Here is a 23,583-nt window from a genome sequence, read left to right as displayed (position 1 = left end):
TTTTTCAAATAGTTGAGATTACAGAATAAGTGACATCAGAAAAAATATGGTGTTAGTATGTTTATCCTGTTTGTTTAATTTGTTTGATTTCTAATAAAATTTTATGTTTAGATATTTTCTAAAGGATAGGGTTTTACTTTGTGGTCAGATATTATAATTATTGTAAGTGCAATAGACCAGGTTTCTTAAATGCCAGTCTCTTATTTCAGTATCATCTTTAGCATTAGTTCTTTTCTGTTCTTCCATTTATTGATAATAGGATGAGAAACAGCATGATGTATTCATGGAATATGCTGTGTGATTCAAGGGGTGATAGAAAAGTCTTCCAAAACAAAAGTTGCTTATCCACTGGCTTATGATAAAATTTGTTTTTTTAAACTTTTTGATTGCCTGCGCAGATTCAGTCACTGTGAGAGAATATAGGGGATTCAGAAGTGAATAAAATATAGGCCGTTTGTTCAAATGAGTATCCATCTTAATAAAATAAGGATCAGACATGTAAATAAATAATCAGAATCCTTGTATATGTGCACTGGATTTGAGGAGGTCAGAGAACTGTTGGATACAACATTCACATGGGTGGATGTTGTTCAAAATTATGGCAAGTCTTAGGTTTGAGAGGAAGATAAGCCTGTTTTATCTTCGGTGAAAAAGTGGTAGGGACCTTGAAGTTAAGAGATTGTAGTGAGAAGGAGGATGAGCAGTTGACAACATCAAATGCCATGAGACTAAAAGGAGAGGATTAACTTCTTGTTAAGAGCCTAGTGCTTCTACTATCCTCTTTTTAAAACTTTCATTGTTGTTTTTTAAAGAAAAATTAATATATGTTCAGTTTACAAATTATAGGAAATATGGAGGAATTCTGACAATCTTAAACTGATTTTATTTAGATAACTAGATACCATTTGAAGGAGGAATGTGAAGTTGAACATGTAGAATGTGTGTCTCTTAGTTTAGAATTTCTGATGGAAAAGGCAGAAGAGAACTTTAACAAAAAACAGCATAATGGGAGCTCTCACGGTGATGCTATTAGAGCACATGCACACAACTTTCTCTAATCAAAAACATTAAAAAAACATTTTTAGAGAAAATTTTATAAATATACAAAGTGGACACTAAAAGAGAATAATGAACCCCCTCGTACTCATCACTCAGCTCAATAATTATCAACTCATGGCTAATGTTTTAACTGTATCTCTCTACTTCATCACCCTTTTCCAGATTATTTTGAAGAACTCTCAGACATAATATGCTTTTATCTATTAGATATCAATATCTAAAATATAGAAACAGTACCATACCATACCTAAAAATGAACAATTTTTTAATATTAAATATCAGTTCAGTTCACATTTCCTCAACTATCTTATAACTTAAAAAATAAGTCTTTTGTTTGAATTGGGATAAAGGTAAGGTCCATACATTATGATTGGTTGATGTCTCTCAAGCATGTATATTCCTCTGTTAATTTTTTTCTTTTGTGTAGCAGTTTTTAATATCTTTAATTCATTATTTTTCTAGGTATTTCACACTTTTAAACAAGATTATAATGTCATTTCTAACTGTTGCTGATATATAAAAAAATATATTATTTGACATATTTACCTTGTTTCCAGCAACCTCACTATATGTATTGATTTAAAAAATGTCTTTAGATTCCTTTGGACTTTTTATGTACACAATCACATTGTAAATGATAGAATTATAGTTTCTCTTTTGTTATAGTTATATCTTTTATTTCTTTTTATTGCTCTGTTATGCTTTCAGTGGTTTAGAACTCCAATAAAATGTTGAAGTGAATGATAGTAGTGATAGCAGTGAATGAAGTGAATGTCTCATTTCTGATCTCAGAGAGACAGCTTCAACATTTCATCACTTGGTATGATGTTTGTTTTAGGTTTTTGGTAGATAGCCTTTATTAGATTATAAAACTTCTTTTCTATTTCTAGTTTGCTAAGATTTTTATTTGAAAACGAATGATTATTAACTTTTATGAAATACTGCTTTATTCTGTTCAGGTGGTGAATTATGTTGCTTTAGTTTTGAATATTAAACCATATTAATATATTGATGGATTTGATTAGATAATGTTTTATATAGGATTTTTACATTTCTGTTTATGAAATAGATTGCCTGTCATTTTCCTTTCTTGTAAGGTTCTTGTCAGGTTTTAGTATCAAGGTTTTGCTGGATTTATAAAGTTGAGAAGTGTTCCTTCTTTTACTGGTCTGCAAAAGAGTATGCATGTAATCAGCATTATTTTCTTCCTTAAAAGTTTGAAAATTCACCAATGAAGTCATCTTAGTGTTTCCTTTGTTGTAAGGTTTTAAATAATGGATTGTGTATGTGTGTGTGCATCTACACATATATCTGTATATACACACATATGTACACAGCTATTCAGTTTTTTCTATACCTGAATAAGTTTTAAGTTTCCTTTTTGTAGGAACTTGATTTTTTTAATATATCAGATTATTTTGAAGTAAATCTCAGATATCATATATCCTTTCATTTATAGATATGGATATCTAAAATAAAGGAACACCTAAAAATTAACAGTTTCTTACTATCATCAAATATCCACTCAGTTCACATTTCCCCAATTGTTCTATAATTGTTTAATCATATTTTGTTTGACAGTGATTCAGATAAGACACATTCAATACATTTGTAGCATGAAATTATTCGTAATGCCTTAGGATTTTAAAATATCTCTATGTCTTTCTTTTCATTCCTGATATTAGTAGTTTGTGTCTTTTCTCTTGACCAGTCTTGCCAGGCATTTATCAACTGGTGAATTGAACCTTTTATTATTTTGATGCTTTTGCTTTAATGATGACTTTATCTTTTATAGTATAGCCAAAGCAGCTTTCTTTTAGTTGTCACATGTTATATATTTGTCTATATTTTTATTTTCTGTTTTTCTGTATTCTTAACATTTTGCATGTATCTTATGAGTGGTACTTGGAGAGAATTTTTTGTTTTGTTTTGTTCTAATCTAATCTATCTTTTAATTGGACCATTTAGAGTATTTCTAAAAATGCATGATATAATTATAGGGATTAGTGGTTATCAGGGATTAGGGATGGGTTGGGGAGGGAGGTGGATGTGGTTGCAAAAGCGCAACATAAGAGATCATGTGGTGGTGGAGCTATTCTGTATCCTGGCTGTGGTGGTGAATACACAAACCTACACTCCTGATAAAATCACAGCAAGGTCCTTTTTGACCCACCTCCTAGAGAAATGGAAATAAAAACAAAAGTAAACAAATGGGACCTAATGAAACTTAAAAGCTTTTGCGCAGCAAAGGAAACCATAAAGGAGACCAAAAGACAACCCTCAGAATGGGAGAAAATATTTGCAAATGAAGCAACTGACAAAGGATTAATCTCCAAAATTTATAAGCAGCTCATGCAGCTTAATAACAAAAAAACAAACAACCCAATCCAAAAATGGGCAGAAGACCTAAATAGACATTTCTCCAAAGAAGATATACAGAGTGCCAACAAACACATGAAAGAATGCTCAACATCACTAATCATTAGAGAAATGCAAATCAAAACTACAATGAGATATCATCTCACACCAGTCAGAATGGCCATCATCAAAAAATCTAGAAACAATAAATGCTGGAGAGGGTGTGGAGAAAAGGGAACCCTCTTGCACTGTTGGTGGGAATGTAAATTGATACAGCCACTGTGGAGAACAGTATGGAGGTTCCTTAAAAAGCTACAAATAGAACTACCATATGACCCAGCAATCCCACTACTGGGCATATACCCTGAGAAAACCATAATTCAAAAAGAGTCATGTACCAAAATGTTCATTGCAGCTCTATTTACAATAACCCAGAGATGGAAACAACCTAAGTGTCCATCATCGGATGAATGGATAAAGAAGATGTGGCACATATATACAATGGAATATTACTCAGCCATAAAAAGAGACGAAATTGAGCTATTTGTAATGAGGTGGATAGACCTAGAGTCTGTCATACAGAGTGAAGTAAGTCAGAAAGAGAGAGACAAATACCGTATGCTAACACATATATATGGAATTAAAAAAAAAATGACATGAAAAACCTAGGGGTGAAACAGGAATAAAGACACAGACTTACTAGAGAATGGACTTGAGGCTAAGGGGAGGGGGAAGGGTAAACGGTGACAAAGCGATAAAGAGGCATGGACATATATACACTACCAAACGTAAGGTAGATAGCTAGTGGGAAGCAGCCGCATAGCACAGGGAGATCAGCTCGGTGCTTTGTGACCGCCTGGAGGGGTGGGATAGGGAGGGTGGGAGGGAGGGAGACGCAAGCGGGAAGAGATATGGGAATATATGTATATATATAACTGATTCATTTTGTTGTGAAGCTGAAACTAACATACCATTGTAAAGCAATTATACTCCAATAAAGATGTTAAAAAAAAAAAGTGTATAGAACTAAATATAGACATACACATTCACATACAAATGAGTACAATTAAAACTTTTAATTAGGATAAAATAAGTAGATTGTATCAGTGTCACAGTGGTTGTGATATATTTTATTATAGTTTTGCAAGGTGTTACCACTGAGGGAAGCTGGATAAAGGGTATATGAGATCTCTGTATTCTGACAATTTGTTGTGAATCCTCATTATCTAAAAACATTAAATTAAAAAAATGTTTTTACTGATATATTTTGGTGTAAATCTACCATATTGATATCTACTTTTTATTTGTTTGGATTGTTGAATATTAGTGCTTTTCTTTTTCTACTTTTCTTTTTTTTAGTAGTTTTTAAAAAATATTTATTTATTTGGCTGCACCAGGTCTTAGTTGTGGCACTCGTGAGCCTTAGTTGCAGCCTGTGGGATCTTCAGTTGTGGCATGCAAACTCTTAGTTGCAGCATGTGGGATTTAGTTCCCTGACTAGGGAAAGAACCCGAGCATGGAGTCTTAGCCACTAGACCACCAGGGAAGTCCTCTACTTTTCTTTGAATTAACTATTTTTTGCTTTTTAATTTCTACACTTTTATTAGCTTGAGGGTACATGTTCTTTAACTATTTTGTTTTTTTCGTGGTTAGTATAGAGAATACAGCATGCATGCTTGAGTTTTCAGAGTTGTGTACATATTTTTATTTTAACCTCTTCTAGGACAATGAAGAACCTACAACTACTTAACTTCTAGATTATATGTTATTTTTTGTTATGCATTTTAACTTAGTGTACAATGAGACTACACAGAATATTATTGCTATTATTGTATAGGCATCATTCATTTCACTTTACAACTGTATTTTACCTTTTTGGTTGCTCTTTATTTCCTTTCACTTTTTGAGCTTCTCAGTTTATTGTGTCTTTCTGAAGAATGTCCTTTCATAATTCCTTTCTTATAGTCTTTTGATAATAGATATCTTGATTTTTATTTATCTGAAAATGTCTTTACTTTTTTTGAAGTATATTTTTGCTGAATATTGGTATGACTGTCTTCCAGCCCTTAGAAAATACTATTCCATTGTCTTTTTGCTCCCTTAGTTTCTGTTGAGAAATCATCTGTTAATTTTATTGTTACTTCTTTGAAGGTATTTTGTCATTTTCTGCTGGCTTTTTTTTTTTTTTATGCGTTACGCGGGCCTCTCATTGTTGTGGCCTCTCCTGTTGCGGAGCACAGGCTCCGGACGCGCAGGTTCAGCGGCCATGGCTCACGGGCCTAGCTGCTCTGCAGCATGTGGGATCTTCCCGGACTGGGGCACGAACCCACATCCCCTGCATCGGCAGGCGGACTCTCAACCACTGAGCCACCAGGGAAGCCCTGCTGGCTTCTTTTAACATATTCTCTTGGCTTCTTTTAACATATTCTCTTACGTCTTTGTTTTCCTGTAGTTTTACTTTGATGTGCCCAACTCTGTGTGTGTGTGTTTTAAAAATTTGTTCTGCTTAGTGTTTGTATCTTGGTATCTTTCTTCAGATAAACTCTGAGATATTAACTTTTCAAATATTTCTTTTGCCCTTTTCTCTTCTCTCTTTTTACAAAACCAGTTGCACATTGTTAGATCCTCTTACTCTATCCTTTTTTTTTTCCTTTTTTTTTGTTACTCCAACCTTTGGGCTTTCTGTGCCTCTCTCAAGATATTTATTTTTGTCTTCCAATTCCATAATTCTCTCTTGGGTCATTTGTAATCTGCTGGTAAATCCGTTCGTTGTGGTTAATTTTTGGTTATTTTTTAGCTGAAAAATTTCCACTTGGTTCTTTGTAACAGTTTCTAGTTCTCTGCTGACATTCTCAATCTTATATTTTATTTTCCTGAGCATATTAAGCATATTTTAAGTTGCAGTCTGATAACTAATTTTTCTGGATCTCTTGTTGATCTGTTTTTCTTTGTTTTTGTTTCTGTTTTGGCGATACGCGGGCCTCTCACTGTTGTGGCCTCTCCCATTACGGAGCACAGGCTCCGGATGCGCAGGCTCAGCGCCCATGGCTCACGGGCCCAGCCGCTCCGTGGCATGTAGGATCTTCCCGGACTGGGGCACGAACCTGTGTCCCCTGCATCGGCAGGCGGACTCGCAACCACTGCACCACCAGGGAAGCCCTGTTGATCTGTTTTTATTTCCTGTGTTTCTCTTGTGTTTTGATCCCAATGGTCTTTTTTTCCTATATACCTGGTCGATTTTCATTAAATGTCAGATTTTGTATGTAAGAATTTTAGAAATAATTTGAAACCTTAGATGAAAATATTTTCCTTCAGACAAGATTTATGATTGTTTCTAGTGGGCACTAGCAATTCTGGATCAACTTAATTTAGACAGGATTTGGGATGATTCAGATTTAAGCCTAAGTTCTTAGTTTGCTGTCTTAGTCCATTTGGGCTGGTATAACAAAATACCATAGACTGGGTGGCTTATAATAATAGAAGTTTATTTCTCATACTTCTGAAGGCTGGGAAATCCCAGATCAAGGAGCCAGCAGATTCGGTGTGTGGTGAGGGTCCCCTTTCTGTTCATAGAATGCCATTGTCTCTCTGTGTTCTCACGTGGCAGAAAGGGCAAGGAAGTTATCTGGGGTCTTTTGGGCACCAGTGGCACTAATGGGCACTAATCTCTTCAATGAAGGCTTTGCCCTAATAACCGCCGAAAAGCCCTAACTCTGAATATCACATTGGGGTTATGATTTCAACATATGAATTTTGAGGGGATACAGATATTCAGTATATAGCATTGGTTATCTATTTTTAGTTTACTCTCTTTTTTAAACTTTTTTTAAATTAGAGTATAGTTGCTTTACAATATTGTGTTAGTTTATACTATACAGCAAAGTGGATCAGCTATATGTACACATATTTCCCCTCTCTTTTGGATTTCCTTTTCATTTAGGTCACCATAGAGCACTGAGTAGAGTTCCCTGTGCGATACAGTAGGTTCATATTAGTTATCTATTTTATACATAGTGTCAATAGTGTATATATGTCAATCCCAATCTCCCAATTCATCCCACATCCCCCTTTCTCCCTTGGTATCCATATGTTTGTTCTCTACGTCTGTGTCTCTATTTCTGCTTTGTAAATAAGGTTGTCTATACCAATTTTTTCAGATTCCACATATATGCATTAATATATGATATTTGTTTTTCTCTTTCTGACTTACTTCACTCTGTATGACAGTCTCTAGGTCCATCCATGTCTCTACAAATGACCCAATTTCATTCCTTTTTATGGCTAATATTCCATTGTATATATGTACCACATCTTCTTTATCCATTCCTCTGTCACTGGATATTTAGGTTGCTTCCATGTCCTGGCTATTGTAAATAGTGCTGTAATGAACATTGGGGTGCATGTGTCTTTTTGAATTGGTTTACCTTTTCAAGATTCAGTCCTATAGCCTAGCCATTTTATCAGGCCATTTTCTCTTACCTGCAGACCTCCCTTCTCATCTCTTCCCAAGGTCATGATACTCCAGTTTTTGTATGAGCTTATCAAAAGCTGTACTCAGCTTCTTAGCCTCTTAGCTACCTCTGTCAGAACTGTCAGATACCCAAAAGGAAAAGTAACCTCAAATACCAGGCTTATCTCTCTGTGTTTACTTCTGTTTTTTAAAATAATACAGATAATTTTAAAAAAATTTTATATATATATTTTTGGCTGGGTTTGATCTTCGTTGCTGCGTGTGGGCTTTCTCTAGTTGTGGCGAGCGGGGGCTGCTCTTCATTGCGGTGCACGGGCTTCTTATTGCAGTGGCTTCTCTTGTTGCGGAGCATGGGCTCTGGGCACACGGGCTTCAGTAGTTGCAGCACACATGCTCAGTAGTTGTGGCATGTGGGCCCTACAGTGCGTGGGCTTCAGTAGTTGCAGTACGTGGACTCAGTAGTTGTGGCTCATGGGCTTAGTTGCCCCGTGGCATGTGGGATCTTCCCAGACCAGGGATCGAACCCTTGTCCCCTGCATTGGCAGGCAGATTCTTAACCACTGAGTCACCAGGGAAGTCCTGTGTTTACTTCATATACTGAGTTTCAGACTTGTAATTTTTTTACTACCTTGTTAGGTTTCTCCTGCCTTCAAGCAGATTTTTTAGTTATCTACCTTTTCAAGTCGATTTTAGCAGGAGGTTTGTTTTTGAACCTTCTAATCTCTCAGATTACCCTGCTATGTTCCATTTACAGCCTTCATACATCCTGTTCCTCCTGCTTGAAAACCTCTAGTTTCCCACCCCACTAACTCCTAGTTTACACCTATTCATGCTATGGGTCAAGTCCTGAAGAGCTCCTCCTCAGCCTTCACTGACTCCCTGACAAGATTATCTTGTTATACTTTCTTATAGCACTACCTGAATGCCTTTATTGTACTTGTAGTTTATAATTATATATTTATTTGTGTCTTTATTTCATTTAATATTTGCCTTTTCAACACAATGTCAGGTGCTTGAGGAATAGGACTATTATCAGTTTTTTTTCTTATTACAGACCCGAATGATAAGCTACAAGGAATATTTAATATTTCCTCAAAAACTGGACGTATAAGTATTCGGTTAAATGACTGAGATTTCCCTTGGATGAAAATAGCAGAATTTAAAGAAAGAGAAAGATTATATTCATGGGTTCTTAGAAGGTAGAAAGGGCATAATTTATATTTTATTTTTATTTAAAAATTTTATCATAAAGTACTTCAGACATATTAAAAGTGTGAGTTTTGTAATATACCTAGCTGTACTCACCACTCTGCTTAAGAAATAGACATAATTTATTTTTATAAAAATATACAGAGAGCCCAGAAATATATCTCTATAAATATAGTCAACTGATCTTTGACAAAGGAGCAAAGGCAATACAATAGAACAAAGATAGTTTCTTCAGTAAATGGTGCTAGAACAATTAGACATCCACATGCAAAAAACAAAAAAAAAGTGAATCCAGATACAGACCATACACCCTTCACAAAAATTAACTCTAAATGGATCATAGACCTAACTGGAAAATGCAAAACTGTAAAACTCCTAGAAGATAGCATAGGAGAAAACCTAGATGATCTTGGGTATGGTGATGCCTTTTTCGATACAACACCAAAGACACCATAGTGTCGTCTTTGAAAGAAACTGTGAAAAAAATAATTGATAAGCTGGATTGCAGTTAAGTTAAAAACTTTTGTTCTGTGAAAGACAAAATCAAGAGAATTAGAAGACCAGCCACAGGTTGGAAAAAAAGTATTTGCAAAATCACATCTGATAAAGGACTATTATCTAAAATATGAAAAGAACTCTTAAAATTCAACCATAAGAAAACAAACAGCCCTTTTAAAAAACGGGCTAAAGACCTTAACAGACACCTCACCAAAGAAGATATACAGATGGCAAATAAGCACACGAAAAGATACTTCACATCATGTGTCTCTAGAGAAACGCAAATTAAAACGAGATACCTGTACATTCCTAGAATTCCCACAGTCTGGAGCAGTGACAGAATCAAATGCTGGTGAGGATGCAGAGCAACAGGAACTCTCACTTATTGCTGGCAGGAATGCGAAATGGCACAGCCGCCTTGGAAGGCAGTTTGGCGGTTTCTTCCAAAACTGAACATACTCTTTCCATATGATCCAGCAATACTGCTCTTTGGTATTTATGCAAAGAGTTGAAAATTTATGTCTACACAAAAACCTGCACGTGGATGTTTATAGCAGCTCTGTTCATAATTGCCAAAACTTGGAAGCAACCAATGTCTTTCAGTAGGTAAATGGATAAATAAACTGTGGAATAACCAGACAATGGAATATTATTCAGCACCTAAAAGAAATGAGCTATCAAGCCATAAAAACACATGGAGGAGCCTTAAATGCATATTACTGAGTGAAAGAAGCCAATCTGAAAAGGCTATATATACTGTATGATTTCAAGTATATGACATTCTGGAGAAGGCAAAACTCTGGAGACAATAAAAAGACAGTGATTGTGGTGGGCGGAGGGTGGGTTGTGGGGAGGAGAGAGATAAATAACCAGAGAACAGAGGAGCAGGGCAGTGAAAATACTTTGTATCATATTATAAAGATGGATAATGTCATTATACATTCGTCTAAACCCACAGAATGTCCATCACCAAGAGTGAACCCCAAGGTAAACTGTGGACTTTGGGTGATTACGATGTGTCAGTGTAAGTTCATCCTTGGTAAAAAATGTACCATTCCTGTGAATGATGTTGATAGTGGGGAGGCTATGCATGTTTTGGGGGGCAGGGTATATAGGGGAAATCTCCGTACCTCTCTCTCAATTTTGTTGTCAACGTAAATAAAACTGCTCTAAAAAAATAAAGTCTTAAAAAAATCAGAAAAAAACCTAGAAAGGTTAATTTCTACCAGAGATTAATAAATCCACAAGATGCATAGCAACCAGAAAATATACACAGTATATACTGAGATGTAAGCGTATATGTAGTCTACTGAGCAATTACTTTGGCTTTTAGGTACTTCTGTGGTAAAGCAATTAGTTATTGTTTATTATAAATTTGTTTATTTAAGGAAATTTTTCTTTAAACTTTCAGATGATACAGCATTGTTTGAGTTGATTCAGCTAGTTCCGCCAGGTACTGTATTGTGTTTTGATAAGGTAATTGACATGTGAACTCATTTCAATGAAATGCTTTTTAAAAAATCTCATCTTTTCCCCTTCTTCCCAAAGTAAGAGCAATGCTGAGTCTCTAGCATTGGTCTACTATGTGTAAAATGTCAGTAGGCCAAAATAATATATACAGAAAGATTGACATAAATTATATTTGAACACATTGTTCTAAAATTGAATAGTCATAATTTAAAGTGGGAAATAACCCGATATGATCCTAGCATATTTTGTGACATTCATAAAAATTAACTTCTTTAAGTTTTTGTAATTTTTCTAAACCAATATGCTTTTGCTGATAAAGTAGTTCATTATCTTTGTTTTTGTGTATTGAGTGTTATTGGGAATATAGGGGAATTAAAACTGTACCTACTTAATAAACAGTACAGATCCCTGCAGTAGGTAGAGTTAAAACCTGAAGGATAGTTTTATTTTTATTACTGATTTCTATGATTATAGAAGACTCTATCTTAAATCCTTATTTTATGTGAGAAATAGAGAACTATATTTTATTGAAAGCTAGTAGTCTAAGCTTTTTGAATATCACATATATACCTAATCCAGGTAACCACAAATTCTATAAAATGTCTATATTTTTTTCAATATGTAACCTAATATCTCATAATGGCAGGTAGAAAAGAATGGAAGATAGAAAAAAAAATTCTGGGGATGGTAATTAAGTTTTATATGTATAAATGTTATGTCAGTTTGATACGTTTAAAAGGATTTTCTTTTCTAGGAACTCATATGTACTTAAAAAGTTTACATGAACATCCCCTTTCTACGAAAGGGGGAGGGAGAATTAGTAGTATGTATGACATTTCTGAATAAGGAAATGTGTTAATTCGTTTAACATAACTTTATTTTAATTTCCCTTTCATAGAAAAAAATTAAGTCCATGACCCTGAAGCAAGTATTTCATTAAGGCATCAGGCATTATATATTCGTACTTGATGATATTGTTTCTAAATAGCATATTTTGTTATAATTTGAATCATAGGATATCTTTCTTGTAGTGGGTGAAACACTGTCTACATATGATGAGAATACACGAGATTTCATGTTCCCGGGTCCAAATCAGATTTCTGGACACCATGACTCAAACCGCCAGGCTACCATGAGGAAGATTTCTGGCCTTCACGTAAGTGCTTACTATTTTCTGAATCAAATCGTGATGCAGGATCATTGTCAAAAACCAACACATAGCCCTCAATATCTGAAATGTGAAGACCTAATTCAAAGTTTAATTTATTTTAAAACATAATTGCTTTATGAAATTATGATGTTATTTTAAACATACTGAAATCTAAATGAAAATACTTTACCAAAATGCACGCATCTACCTTCCAAAATTAACAAGCATTATTTTGCCTTATATTCTTCAGATTTCTCTCCTCTTCTTCTCCCCCTTTCCTCCCCTCCCCACTGTCCCTATGTCTTTCTCTCTCTTCTCTTTATTTTTCTCCCAAAAGAATGGCCAATAAATATTTGAAAACGTGCACAATCCCATTAGCATTTAGGAAAATTCAAATTAAAACAATCATATGATTTCATTTTTATAGCCATAAGAGTGGTAAAATTTAATAAATCTGACAAATGTCAAAAGCATGGAAAAATGGAAGCTTGTATATGTTGCTATGTCATGTAAATCAGAACAACCACAATTCAGGATTATCTAGTGAAGGCCAAGATTCTCATAGCCTGTGACCTTCTAGGTATATAGCTTTAAGATGTATTCTGTCTGGCATACTAAGAGCCTTCTTAGGAATGTTCGTTTGTAGCATTGTTCATAATAATGAAAAATGGAAATAATTGAAATGTCCATTAGTAGGAGTTTGGATAGAATAATTATTACATGTTCATGTAATGGAAATACGTATTCATACCCCTAAAAGTGAAAGCGGCATTAAGTGATAGCCAACTCTCATCTTTTCCTGCAATTTCTTCAGTTTTATTGGATAATTAATAATATTTTTATTCCTATTATTAAAATATTTATTAAAATAAATAAATATATTTTTATTCCTATTATTATTTTTATTCCTATGATTCATAATTTTTTATTCCTAAATAAATAAATAATATTTTTATTCCTATTATTAAAATATTTATTAAAATAAATATATTTATTTATTTTAAAAATAAAAATAATATTTTTATTCTAGGCAGAAAATGCCTTCTGCCTAGAGAGACTGAGTGAAGCCCCTGCTGTTTCAAAGAAGAAAAAAGTAAAAGTTGTCTAGATTGAAATTATTTGGACAAATATTTTTCACTAACTTTAGGAGATATTAGAGCAGTAAGGAAATTGGAGTGCTACATGAGCCAATATGGTGAATTAAGTAACTTCTCCTGTATTTCCTGTAAGAAATAGCAAATTTCAGCTTGCTGAAAGTATAAAAGTTGACTAGCAAATCTATTAAAATATACCTCCTTTGGGATATTTTCAGTGTCCATTAGCCCAAAAAGTCTTCCAAGAATGTTTCAGGGACTTTCTAGAAGCCTGCAATGAAAAAAATTCTGATTTTAAAATTAAAAGTTTTTTAAAAGTAATTTAAAATGCTGTATTATACCAAATTGGCAATATAAACATAAGAATATGGACCATTAACAGGTAGTTTTCCTTATTGAATTTGAGTTACTTTCACATATATCAAAAAGTTTGGATTACTAAGGCAAAAAGTCTATATATGTTCTTAAAAGATAAATTGGGGCATATTAAAAATTTTGAGTTTATTTGAGCAAAAATTGATTTGATTCAAGCAGCATCCAATCTAGCAGATAGAAAGAAGCTCCAAAGAGCTGTGCAAAATGAAAGATTTTTATATCCAGAAAGGAGCAGGAACAAGGACATTATACTAGGCCAAAAAGTGTGTTGATTATTGCAAGGTTCCTTTCATTTAGGGGATGGCAGAGGGTCTAATCAGATGGATTACCTAGTGAGTGCTAATCAGGCGATTCCTGATTGACTGGTTTAAAATTCCATTTCTGGGAGAGCCGAAACTGTAATTAATTTAAATCTGTTTGGTGACACGGGGCTTAGCGTAAGCAACTCAATTTGGGGCCTGTTGTTTTTAACAATATAAAAAGTGAGACTTCTGGTGATGATGGTGTGAAGGGTCTGTCAATTACTCTCTCCACACAAGTATAAAACTGGACAAAATTGTCACAAGCCGCAGTTTTAGGGCACTGGAAACTGATCGGCAGTTAAGACAATTAAGACAAATTAAGAAGTATCCGTGCTTGAATAGCTGCTAAAACTTTGGGTAAAAATGGCAGAAGTATGTGGTCATCTTGCCTAGGACAGCTCTCATACCCTGCATAGCCAGCGAGAATTGTAGCTTCACTAAGCCTGGGGCAAGTTGCAAAAATTAGTAGCTTTGCTACCAGAGAGGTCAGAATCAATTTTGGGCAGTGATACTGTGATTTGTAATAAGAAACATACATTTGGTCTTCTTGCCCCATTCTTGGCACAGAGCTCATAAAACCTTCGGAATTTCCTGGGTTTAAGAGCTATAAAGGTGTCTTTTCTTATGTTAATGAGGAGACTTTTGGAAAGCTCCTTGGGAACCTAAGGATGGGGGCTTGATGCCAGGGGAACCAACCAGGTGATTAGAGGGTTGGAACTTTCAGCCCCACCCCTGAGAAATAGAGGGGCTGGAGATTGAGTTCAGTCACCAATGGCCAGTGATTTAATGTCACGCCTGTGTAATGAAGCGGGTATAAAACCCAAAGGATGGGGTTTGGAGAGCTTCCATGTTGGTGAACACGTGGAGGTACTGGGAGAGTGGCTCACCTGGTGAGGGCACAGAAACTTCTCCCTGTTTCCCACATATCTCACCCTAGACATCTCTTCCAACTGGATGTCATCATATCCTTTTATATAAACTGGTAAACTAAGTAAACTGTCTCCTGAGTTCTTTGAGCAGCTGTGGCAAATTGATCGAACCCAAGGAAGGGGTCATGGGAACCTCTTATTTGTAGCCTGTGGGTGACAACCTGGACTTGTGATGAGCATCTGAAGTCAGATAGGAGCAGTCTTGTGGAACTGAGCCCTTGACCTGTGGGATCTGACACTTTCTCCAGGTAGTGTCAGAGCTGAGTTAAATTTCAGGACACCCAAATGGTGTCGCAGAGACTTTTCTTGGTGGTGTTGGAAAACCCACACATTGGAATTGGTGTCACAATCATAAGGGCAAATATTGTGTCTTTGCCAGCTAAATGTGGTGGGTTCAGTTAGAAGCACATGAGAAAAACCCACAGCTTTGCTAGGCCGATTGCAGTTCCAATCAGAGTGAGCAGCACACCTGCCAGAAAGTTGACAGGAGGCCCTGGAAGTAAGGGAGCAATAAAAGGGCTGAGATGAGCTTTCCACTCATTCCTGGCTGACTGAAACTATGCACGTTCAGGGGAGACAGTGGGAGTCCAGCAAAAAGTGAAAGCCAAGGGAGACTAGAGACCTGCTGTTCCTTTGAGTGCATTCCCCAACCCACACACAGATAATCAACAAAGAGTGGAACTCTTACAGGTCCATTGGATGACCACTAAGCTATGCATACTCAGATGAGACCACTAGAACGAATACAAGAATAAAAAGACATGGCATATATATAAATTGAACAACAAAATAGCAGTTGTAAATTCAATCATATCAGTTATTGTATTTAGATGTGAGTGGAGAACACACTCCAATCAGTAGTTTGCTGTCCTGGCAGGCAACAGTGCACCCTTCCTCAGAATTCTGATGATTCTGCATAGACATCTGAGTCTTAGGCTGACTTCCTGAACCCATCGCTGTGGCAAGGATTCAAGTCACATCTGGGGTTAAATCCTGGCACTATCACAGGCTACTACTATCACTATACCATGGAGATAACGTTGTTTGGTGGATTAATGAAAACTTGTAAACGGTTATTTTAGTACCTGGTACATAGAGAATGATCAGTAAATGTTAGTGATACAATGGTGGCCATGGAGATCATGACAAGGTGCTGTTGTTGGTGGCAGTGATATTAATCAGAATCTGTGACTTTCTCATCTTTGATCTTACCTCTTAGCACAGATCTTTGTATGTACTTAAATGACTTGGTTGAATTGAATAAATTACATCTTATTGTAGACTTCATAGAGGAAACTGACATTTCCGATGTGTGATGATTAAATTTATTTTGGTTAGGTTGTGGCTAGATGTTACTCTGAAGGTATTGTGTAGATTTGACTACTATTTACAATCACTTGACTTTACGTGTAGGAGATTACCCTTGATAATGTAGGTAAGACCTCATCCAATTAATTGAAGACCTGAAGAGCAAAAACTGAAGTTTCCAAAAGAATATGGAATTCTGCCTCAAGACCGTAATATAGAAATCCTGAGTTTCCAGCCTGCTGGCTTGCTTGCATATTTCACACTCAAGACTACAGTATCAACTTTGCCTGAGTTTGCAGCCTGCCAGCTTTCCCTGTGGATTTTGGACTTGTCACTCTCACAATTGCATGTACCAATTCCTTAAAATAAATATCTCTCTGTGTATATATTCTGTTAGTTCTGTTTCCCTGAAACCCCAATTGATACACATGGGTTTTGAAAGATCTAAAAATAATGGCTAAAACACTGAGTATTTACTATATGACCAGCAATATATTGGGAGGGGTGAAGTGATAAGTTGCAGTCCAGGCTGTGGTACTTACAAAATATGTCCACAAATGATTTGACGCTCCTCTCTTCCAAAGGCAGAGTTTCTTAAGTATGGACTCTACTTAGTGACTCTAACAGATACACTGTGGTGAAGTGATAGTTTTAGACTTTTGAGACCAGGTCATTAAATGCGCTGTGGCTTCCTCCTTGCTCTCACTCTTACATCACTCACTCCTGGGGAAGCCAACTGCCATGTTTGAGGACACTCAAGCCTCTGGAGAGGGCCGAAGCTGGGACAGCTTTGCTGGGGTGTGTATGAAAGCTTGAAGAGCCTTGAAGAAACTGCCAGATGAGTGTTTGGAAGAAAATGAGGCAAATTTTATTGGAAATTAGGGGAGAAAAGAGCCCTTGTTATGTAATGGTGTAAAGTTTAGCTGGAATGTGGGATATAGAAAAAAATACCTGATGGAATGGGTGGTCTTTGTAAGGAGACTTTCAGACACAGTATTAGAGGGGCTGTCTGGTTTCTTTTTGCTGCTTATAGCAAAATATAAGGGGAGAGAGAAGCAAAAGGAAAGCCTGTTAACACAAAAAGGAGTTGGAACTTACTGTTTTTGAGGATTCTCAGCCTTCCCCAATGGCAGATAATGTTGAAATTAAGGAATGACTTATGAGCAAAAATCATTCTAGGGTATGTTCAGGAAATTTTGGTCTGATGGTGAAACCAAGGGGGTGTGACTGTAAAATCCTTTATTAAAACCTCCAAAAGATCCAAGATGTTGCCTCAGAAAATAATTTAATTAAACATAGGTTTTATTTTACTTTAATTTTTACATTTAAAAATTGTTTAATTAAAAATATTTTTCATACAATTTTTATAATTGAAGTATAGTTGATTTACAACATTGTGTTAGTTTCAGGTGTACAGCAATGTGATTTAGTTATATATCTACATTTATATATACATATATCTATTTCAGATTCTTTTCCATTATAGGTTATTACAAGATATTGAATATAGTTCTGTGTGATATACAGTAGGTCCTTGTTTATCTATTATATGTATAGTAGTGTGTATCTGCTAATCCCAAACTCCTAATTTGGGAGTTCTGACCAGTGTGAGGTGATACCTCATTGTAGTTTTGATTTGCATTTCTCTAATAATTAGTCATGTTGAGCATATTTTCATGTGCCTGATGGCCATCTGTATGTCATCTTTGGATGACATACAGATGGCAGTTTAAGTCTGTTTAGGTCTTCTGCCAGTTTTTTGATGGGGTTGTTTGTTTTTTGATATTGAGCTATATTGAGCTGTATGAGCCCTTGTTGGTCACATTGTTTGCAAGTGTTTTATCCCATTCTGTACATTGTCTTTTCATTTGTTTATGGTTTCCTTTGCCATACAAAAGCTTTTAAGTTTAATTGGGTCCCATTTGGTTATTTTTGCCTTTATTTCCATTACTCTAGGAGATGGATCCAAAAAAATAATTGCTGTGATTTATGTTAGAGTGTTCTGCCTGTGTTTTTCCTATAGGAGTTTTACAGTATCTGGTCTTACATTTAGGTCTTTAATCCATTTTGAGTTTATTTTTGTACATGGTGTTAGAGAATGTTATAATTTCATTCTTTTACATGTAGCTGTCCAATTTTCCTAGCACCACTTATTGAAGACACTCTTTTCTCCATTGTATATTTTTGACTCCTTTGTCATAGATTAATTGACCTTGAGTGCATGGGTTTATTTCTGGGCTTTCTATCCTGTTCCATTGATCTATATGTCTGTTTTTATGCCAGTATCGTACTGTACTGATTACTGTAGCTTTGTAGTATAGTCAGAAGTCAGAGAGTGTGATTCCTCCAGCTCCATTCTTCTTTCTCAAGATTGTTTTGGTTATTCTGGGTCTTTTGTGCTTCCATACAAATTTTAAAATTACTTGTTATAGTTCTGTGAAAAATGCCAATGGTAATTTGATAGGGATTGCATCAAATCTGTAGATTGCCTTGGTAGTATGGTCATTTTAACAATATTGATTCTTCCAGCCCAAGAACATGGTATATATTTTCATCTGTTTGTGTTGTCTTCAATTTCTTTCAAGAGTGTTTTATAGTTTTCAGAGTACAGGTCTTTTGCCTCCTTAGGTAAGTTTTATTCCTAGGTGTTTTATTCTTTTTGATGCAATGGTAAATGGGATTGGTTCCTTAATGTCCCTCTCTGATACTTTGTTGTCCATGTATAGAAATGTGTCAGATTTTTGTATATTAATTTTGTATCCTGCAACTTTACCAGATTTATTGGTGGGCTCTAGTAGTTTTCTGGTGTGTCTTTAAGATTTTCTATGTATAGTATCATGTTATCTGCAAATAGTGAGAGTTTTACTTCTTCCTTCCAATTTGGATTCCTTTTATTTGTTTTTCTTCTCTGATTGCTGTGGCTAGGACTTCCAAAACTATGTTGAATAAAAGTGATGAGAGTGGGCATCCTTGTCTTATTCCTGATCTTAGGGGGAATGCTTTCAGCATTCCTTTTCACTGTTGAGGATGATGTTAGCTGTGGGTTTGTCATATATGACCTTTATTATGTCGAGGTATGTTCCCTCTATACCCACTTTCTGGCAGAGTTTTTATCATAAAAAGATGTAGAATTCTATCACATTTTTAAAGGTTACTTTCCACTTACAGTTATTACAAAATATTGGGTATATTCCCCATGTTGTATAATACAGCCTTGAGCCTATCTTACACCTAGTAGTTTGTACTTCCCACTTCCCCACCCCTTTATTGGCCCTTCCCCCTTTCCATGGTAACCACTAGTTTATTCTCTGTATCTGTGAGTCTGCTTCTTTTTTTGTTACATTTACTAATTTGTTGTATTTTTTTAGATTCCACATATAAGTGATATCATACAATATTTGTCTTTCTCTGTCTGACTTATTTCACTTAGCGTAATGCCCTACAAGTCCATCCATGTTGCTGCTAATAGCAAAGTTTTGTTCTTTTTTATGGCTGAGTAGTAGTCTGTTGTGTGTGTGTGTGTGTGTGTGTGTGTGTGTGTGTGTGTGTGTGTGTGTGTATATGTATATACCACATGTTTTTTGTCCATTCATCTGTTGATGGACCCTTAGGTTGCTTCCAAATCTTGGCAGTTGTAAATAATGCTGCTTAAACATATGTTCTTGAAGATGATTGAAGACCAGCAGAAGCCCTGTACAGGTGGGTGTGGCTTTTGTCTAAGGAAGTGAACTCCAATTATGTTCAGATGAGAACAAAATACATTTTTAAGAGCATTATATTGGTAGAAACACCACCAGCATGGTCTGAAATTGAGAGAGACCTTACAAAATGAAAAGCCTTTTGGACCCCCAAAATTCTATTGACAGGACCCAGGCTCAGAACACTGTATAGCTCTAAACATTGTCTACCTCTTGTTGCAAAGGAATGATAATTCAAAGGATGGAAGCAAGAGCCCAGAGAGTGGAGCCAAAAACTATGGATAGTTATTTCTGAGCAGAAATAGGACTAAACTTCTAAGTGAGAAACTTCTAACATTTTCCTGGCTGATTTCAGAATTGCTGTGGACCAGTGATTTCTATTTGCCTCTTGTATTCTCTTTTTTTGAATAGGAATGTCTATAGTGATTATCCTCTGCCTGCTGCATATGTGTACCTTGAATATATGTGGGGCACATGTTTCTTTAGTTCATAGGTCTTCTAATTGTGAGGAACTGTATCCTAGAAACTGTATTTAAAGAACCATACCTGAGACAGCTGAATAACAGTTTGATTTAGATGCCAATATCCTGGATTTCAAGCTGAAGTTATAAAAGGATGAGACTTTTCCCCTTTCCTTTCCTTTTCCTTTTTCTTCAGTAGGGCATGAGTTTAGTTTACACATGAGAGGAATTTAATTTGTGGTCAGAGAGTGAACTGTGGTGGTTTAAAAACATGTCCCCCAAATTTTTGATGCTCCTCTGCTAAAAAGGTAGTTTCCTTTGTTCTAGAATGTGGGCTGTACTTAAGGGCTCTAATGAATAGAATGTGACAGCAGTGACAGTGTTAGACTTCTGAAACTAAGTCATAAAAAGCATTATGTCTTCCTCCTTGCTTTGCTTTGAGAGAACTAGTTACCATGTCATGAGGACACTCAGGCAGTCCTATCGAGAAAGAGCTGAGTTCTCTTGCTAAAAGATAGAAAAGAACTGAGTCCTCCAGCCAACAACTGTGTGAATCTCAGGAAGCAGATCCTCCAGCCTCAGTCGAGCTTTCAGAAAACTACAGCCCAAACAACATCTTGACTGCAATCTCATGAGAGATTTCAAGCCAGAACCAACTAGTTCAGCCTCTGCCAGATTGCTGACCTTTAGGAACTATGTGAGATAGTATGTACTTATGTTGTAAACTGCTAAGTGATATGCTATGCAGCGATGGATAACTAACAAGTAAGCATTATCAATAAAAGTATGTTTGCAGAAAAAAAGTCGTCCATTTAATCCATAGGTAACTCATATTTAACCTTTTTGTAGTGTGTAATATTTGAAACTTTAAAGTTAGTAGGTCAAAGACTGGGTAAGATATCTGACCTCCAATATATTAGAGTGAAGCTGGCCTGGGTACAGACAATATACTGTATCTTTTAGTGTTTTGGTGAATATGTAACTTGTGTGCTTCCAAATATTTTCTCAGGTGCTTTGTGACTGTCCTTTGAATTTTACTATTTGTCTCTGCTTATCTCAAAACAGTGTTTAAGCTGATGATTGAAATGTTGCAAAAAATAGAAACTAGATTCATTCATTCATATATCTGAATGTAAGCTACATTATGGGAAAAACTGTTGGAAGAATTGGTAGAGACTTATCTCTCTTCTGTTTTCAAAAGCTGCATACCCAGGAGCTGTGATTTTTTTTTTTTTTGACACGTGGAGACTATGCAAAGTATTTCTGGATTATGTAGTTAAGTACATCTTAATCTGTAAAAGTAAAAAGAGCCAGAATCCATTAAGTATTTTCAAATATTTAGGACTTTAAATATTATTAAAAATCTTTAAAAAATTGACAGAGAAATACTTGAAAATGAAAAATGTCTGAATTTTTCCATAAAAGTGATATAATCACTTGTAAGTGAATCATCAGCAGTAAAACTGTTTCTTGATAACATTTAACATTCGTTTGTTGTCTTTATCCTTAATAAGAAATTCAAACTAACAAATAAAGCAGCTGAACCTTGGTAAGTGTTTGTTACTATAGGTCGTGTTTTCACCAGTAATAATTAGCTTTTTAAAAATTAAAATGTCTACTAATATCCTCTCTTTCTTCCTCAGGGAATTGCTCCAAAGCTGGAATTTTCTACAACCTCAGTGATTACCGAATGTCTGATAAGTTCAAGGAAGTGCCACACTCAGGTTAAAATCATTTATTTAAAATATCTAATGGTTTAATTTATTTGTTTGTATTTATTGGGCATTTGGCAAGCATTATTCTTTTATTTTGGCTACAACTCTTTTCACATTTTTTTGATCAGTCTCTAGTTTAAGTAAAACAATTATCTTAGGTATTTAGCTGTTTGGTTACATGTTAATAAGTGTGGAAGTGAAAAACTTGGTGTACATGGTAGATGGTACTTTTTTTTTTTAATGGAAAGAAATTAGGCTGCCAGAAAGATGTTGGTTTCAAAAAGTTCCACAGAGAACTTGGTTGGAGGCTTCTATGAATCTTAAAGAAGTTAAAGTTCAAAGGATACATTTTTAGCGAATGGGACCAGAGGTTCTCAGGCTGGGATATAGGTGGTTAGTGGGTATAGCTTCTTGAGTGTCTCTAATTCCTTAAGGGACTGTTGCTTAGTTTGGTGGCTGTTCTAGTGCTGTCAGATCAAGAGAAGCTTCAATACTTCAGCCTAATAAGTACCTTCTGTGTTTGTAAAAACTGCCTTCAGTAAACTCAGATATCTGGATCTAATATTACATTCTGGTCTAACTTCCTACTGAGTCACTGGGACCATCTTGCTACCCTGACCACAGGTTATCTAATAATGTCTAGGCATCACTCATACATATGTGACTGCATTATGACCAGGTAACAGTGGCCAGCCTGTGATGATGAGCCAGTACTATATAAAGCCTAGAGGACCCAAACAGGGCAGAACTGGACCTATGGTGGAAAAAGTAGAATGTTAATTTCCTGCATTATCAGTTTCAGAGGGAATTTGCTCAGGGTGGTAACTTGACAAGCTAACAAAGGTAAAATATGATTGTAAGATTATCAAGGGGATCTTTCTTACTTTGTTTAGCAAGACATTTGGTATGTTAGAGTTTGGCCTAATTATTTATCTTTTAAATGCAAGCTGAAACACTGCTACTAGAGATCTAATGACACGTACTTGCCACATGCAGAGCTGGGTTACTGACTTGTTTGGAGATATGCACTGTGCACATTTGTAAATTGTCAGAAATGCTTCCTCTGGATTCACAGAAGTTTCCTACCCACACTGCGGTATGCCTTTACTGGGTGGGTAGAAATTTCTTTTTTTGTCAGGAGTGTGGTATACACACAGAAGAGTACACACATTCTAAGTGTACAGCTTAGTGGAAGATTCCTTACTAAATGTAGAACTTTCACCCCACTAGTAGTTTCATTGGACTAGCATTTTCCTCTGTAAGCTTTTGGCTAACTTGCCATTTCAATGTTTGTCATTTGTTTTTTGTTGAACAGAGATGTGAGAGAATAGCCTTTGGTGTTATTAAGAAAATATTCTTGAGAATCAGACAGATTTGGGTTCAAGTTCCTCAAAAGACTGGTTTAAAGATTAAATTAGAGAATATATGTGTCTGCACGTAGCATATAATTAATAAATTTTGTGGCTGTTACTGAGGTTATTCGTTT

The 23,583-nt window shown here is 35.6% G+C and overlaps 1 protein-coding gene across 3 annotated transcripts in view; it reads left to right on the top strand.

Annotated features, from left to right (window-relative positions):
• SPATA6 (spermatogenesis associated 6) overlaps window positions 1-23,583 on the top strand; it is a 158,766-nt gene that overhangs the window by 39,657 nt on the left and 95,526 nt on the right. For 2 of the 3 annotated variants that reach the window (XM_079901666.1, XM_079901665.1), the window contains exons 4-6: window positions 11,007-11,048; window positions 12,097-12,221; window positions 22,026-22,106. In XM_079901666.1, the coding sequence (XP_079757792.1) occupies window positions 11,007-11,048; window positions 12,097-12,221; window positions 22,026-22,106 (248 nt within the window). Of the gene's footprint in view, window positions 1-1,790; window positions 1,880-11,006; window positions 11,049-12,096; window positions 12,222-22,025; window positions 22,107-23,583 lie in introns of those variants that run through there. The other variant, XM_079901667.1, reaches the window with a different exon arrangement.

The sequence above is a fragment of the Stenella coeruleoalba genome (genome assembly GCF_951394435.1).
Source record: "Stenella coeruleoalba genome assembly, chromosome: 1".
Taxonomy (NCBI): domain Eukaryota; kingdom Metazoa; phylum Chordata; class Mammalia; order Artiodactyla; family Delphinidae; genus Stenella; species Stenella coeruleoalba.
This window is presented reverse-complemented; position numbering and strand designations above follow the sequence as displayed.